This window comes from Lepidothrix coronata, unplaced genomic scaffold (assembly GCF_001604755.1).
Source record: "Lepidothrix coronata isolate B3197 unplaced genomic scaffold, Lepidothrix_coronata-1.0 Scaffold2, whole genome shotgun sequence".
Taxonomy (NCBI): domain Eukaryota; kingdom Metazoa; phylum Chordata; class Aves; order Passeriformes; family Pipridae; genus Lepidothrix; species Lepidothrix coronata.
In genome coordinates this window covers 14626892-14628731 of record NW_016690182.1, presented here as the reverse complement: position 1 = coordinate 14628731, position 1840 = coordinate 14626892, and the positions used below count along the sequence as shown (strand labels likewise).

Below are 1840 nucleotides of genomic sequence, written 5' to 3'. Positions count from 1 at the left end.
CAAATGGCTCATAGGTACAGAATATGCTCTGATTTTTCAAAACCACTAAGTGGATTTCAGTATCCAGTTGACATTAATAACTATTAATGACCTGTGCACCCACATCTCCTTAACAGCTTTGACGAAATTAGGAGTGGTATAGCAGCATATTTCAAAAAGCTTGTAGGGGAAAATATATTTGCATAGAGAACTTTGTGGTAGAGGGAAAAAATCCAAAATCTATAGCAAAAGCATGGTGTAATTCCTACTTAAGTGTTTTCAATTTGCTACTGTATGTATAGTAAAAGAGAATTACAACACTTTTCCATGGTAAGTTTAATGTCGCTTCCTTCAATGAGGGTAAATAAATTTGCTTTAAATCCCTCAGGGTTTTTAAAACTGCTTATTAGGAATGCAATGATAGATGAGAAAAATGCTGGTTTGCTTTTTTTTTTCTCCTAAAAAGATATTAAAATAACTTATTCACAATATAGATAAGTAATAATCCAAATGCAGTGAGGTGAGGAAAATCTGAATCTCTTGGGAGCTTCTAAACCTGAAGCAAAAAAAATTAAAAATAAAAGACCTGCCAAACTTAGATCCTTATATACTCAAAGTAATGGCAGAGTCAGGAACTAAGCAGGCAGATAAAGCCAGTTTTCACTGATGTTCTAGGCCAGAACAAACTGGGCAGTGTAAAGGCAGGAATTCTGACTTTCTCTACACTACCTGGGGTTAAAGCTGGGCTGCTGTTTATTTTTTAAATTGAATTTGTTTTTCTGTAGCTTCCTAAAGAAAGTTACATACAAGGAGTGTGATAAATGCAGGATGTGTGAAGTTCTGTGGGATATGCTGGGAAAATGCACTGGAAAACAAATTCCTCCGGCTGCAGGTCACTGCTGCAGGTAACAAAAGAGACAAAATATTCAGGGTTTTAACACACAAGCGGCTCTTTCAGGGGTAAAATCCATTTCCACTTTCGCTGGAGGGATCTGTAGGATGGATCTGTTCCTGCATTGTGGAAAAGGCCCAAAGGATTTCTCTCATGATGTTTACTTAGAGGCTGTTTCACCCACAAAATTCAGGCTATAGAAGATTGAGTAGTTGAAGCAGAGTGTGGCAGTTTAACAACCCCAACATGGAGATGCTTGGCTGTGTAACCAGAGTGCTTTGTACCTGATCCCTATTCAGGCCAGAACTCACCTAAGTCAAGTATTTCCCCCTTTGGCCAGAAAGGTTCCCAAACATGCCCTTGACAACTCAACAATAATAAAACATAGAAGAAACCTCTTGTAATGTCATAGAGTCACATCCAGTTGTTCTGAGATTGTCAGTCTGTTCCAAAATACTTCTGTCCAAAGTGTGTTGGTGCAACAGGATGCACTTCTGTAGTTAAAATGGTGATTTCTGGGAATTCCTGGATGATGGATTTGGTACCTTTTGAGAGACACCAAAGGTCTCAATGTACCATAAGTGTAGAGAACAGGCTGAGCAGGATCATGACACCTTGTTGTACATCATATTCTGCAGGCACTTTGGCATCCTCAATGACAGTGTTACCAGTACCTGGTAACAAATTTTATTCCCCCACCCCCCACCCCCGTGGTTGGCAAACTAGTCCTTGGCCATCCAAGAATATCTCTGTGTGATTGAATGATGGTTCTGTCCTTTCTTCCTGGAAAACTCTCACCTCTGCTTGTATCAGTTGTGGAAAACTTGTCTCCTATTGAAGGAGCTTCACCTCTATTCTGAAAAAGCCAACTCCGCCAGGTTTTAAACATATAAGTTGGTGGATTTTATTAAAACCCTGAGGCAAGAAAGCTCATCTAAAATAGTCAAACGGAAATCAAAAGCTCCACGG

The 1840-nt window shown here is 39.4% G+C and overlaps 1 protein-coding gene across 1 annotated transcript in view; it reads right to left on the bottom strand.

Moving 5' to 3' along the window:
- Positions 1 to 1147: 1147 nt before the first annotated feature.
- LOC108497035 (uracil phosphoribosyltransferase homolog) overlaps positions 1148 to 1840 on the bottom strand; it is a 4524-nt gene continuing 3831 nt past the window's right edge. The window contains exon 3 of the mRNA XM_017814350.1: positions 1148 to 1545. Coding sequence (XP_017669839.1) covers positions 1439 to 1545 — 107 coding nt within the window. The 3' untranslated portion in view covers positions 1148 to 1438. The remainder of the gene's footprint in view (positions 1546 to 1840) is intronic.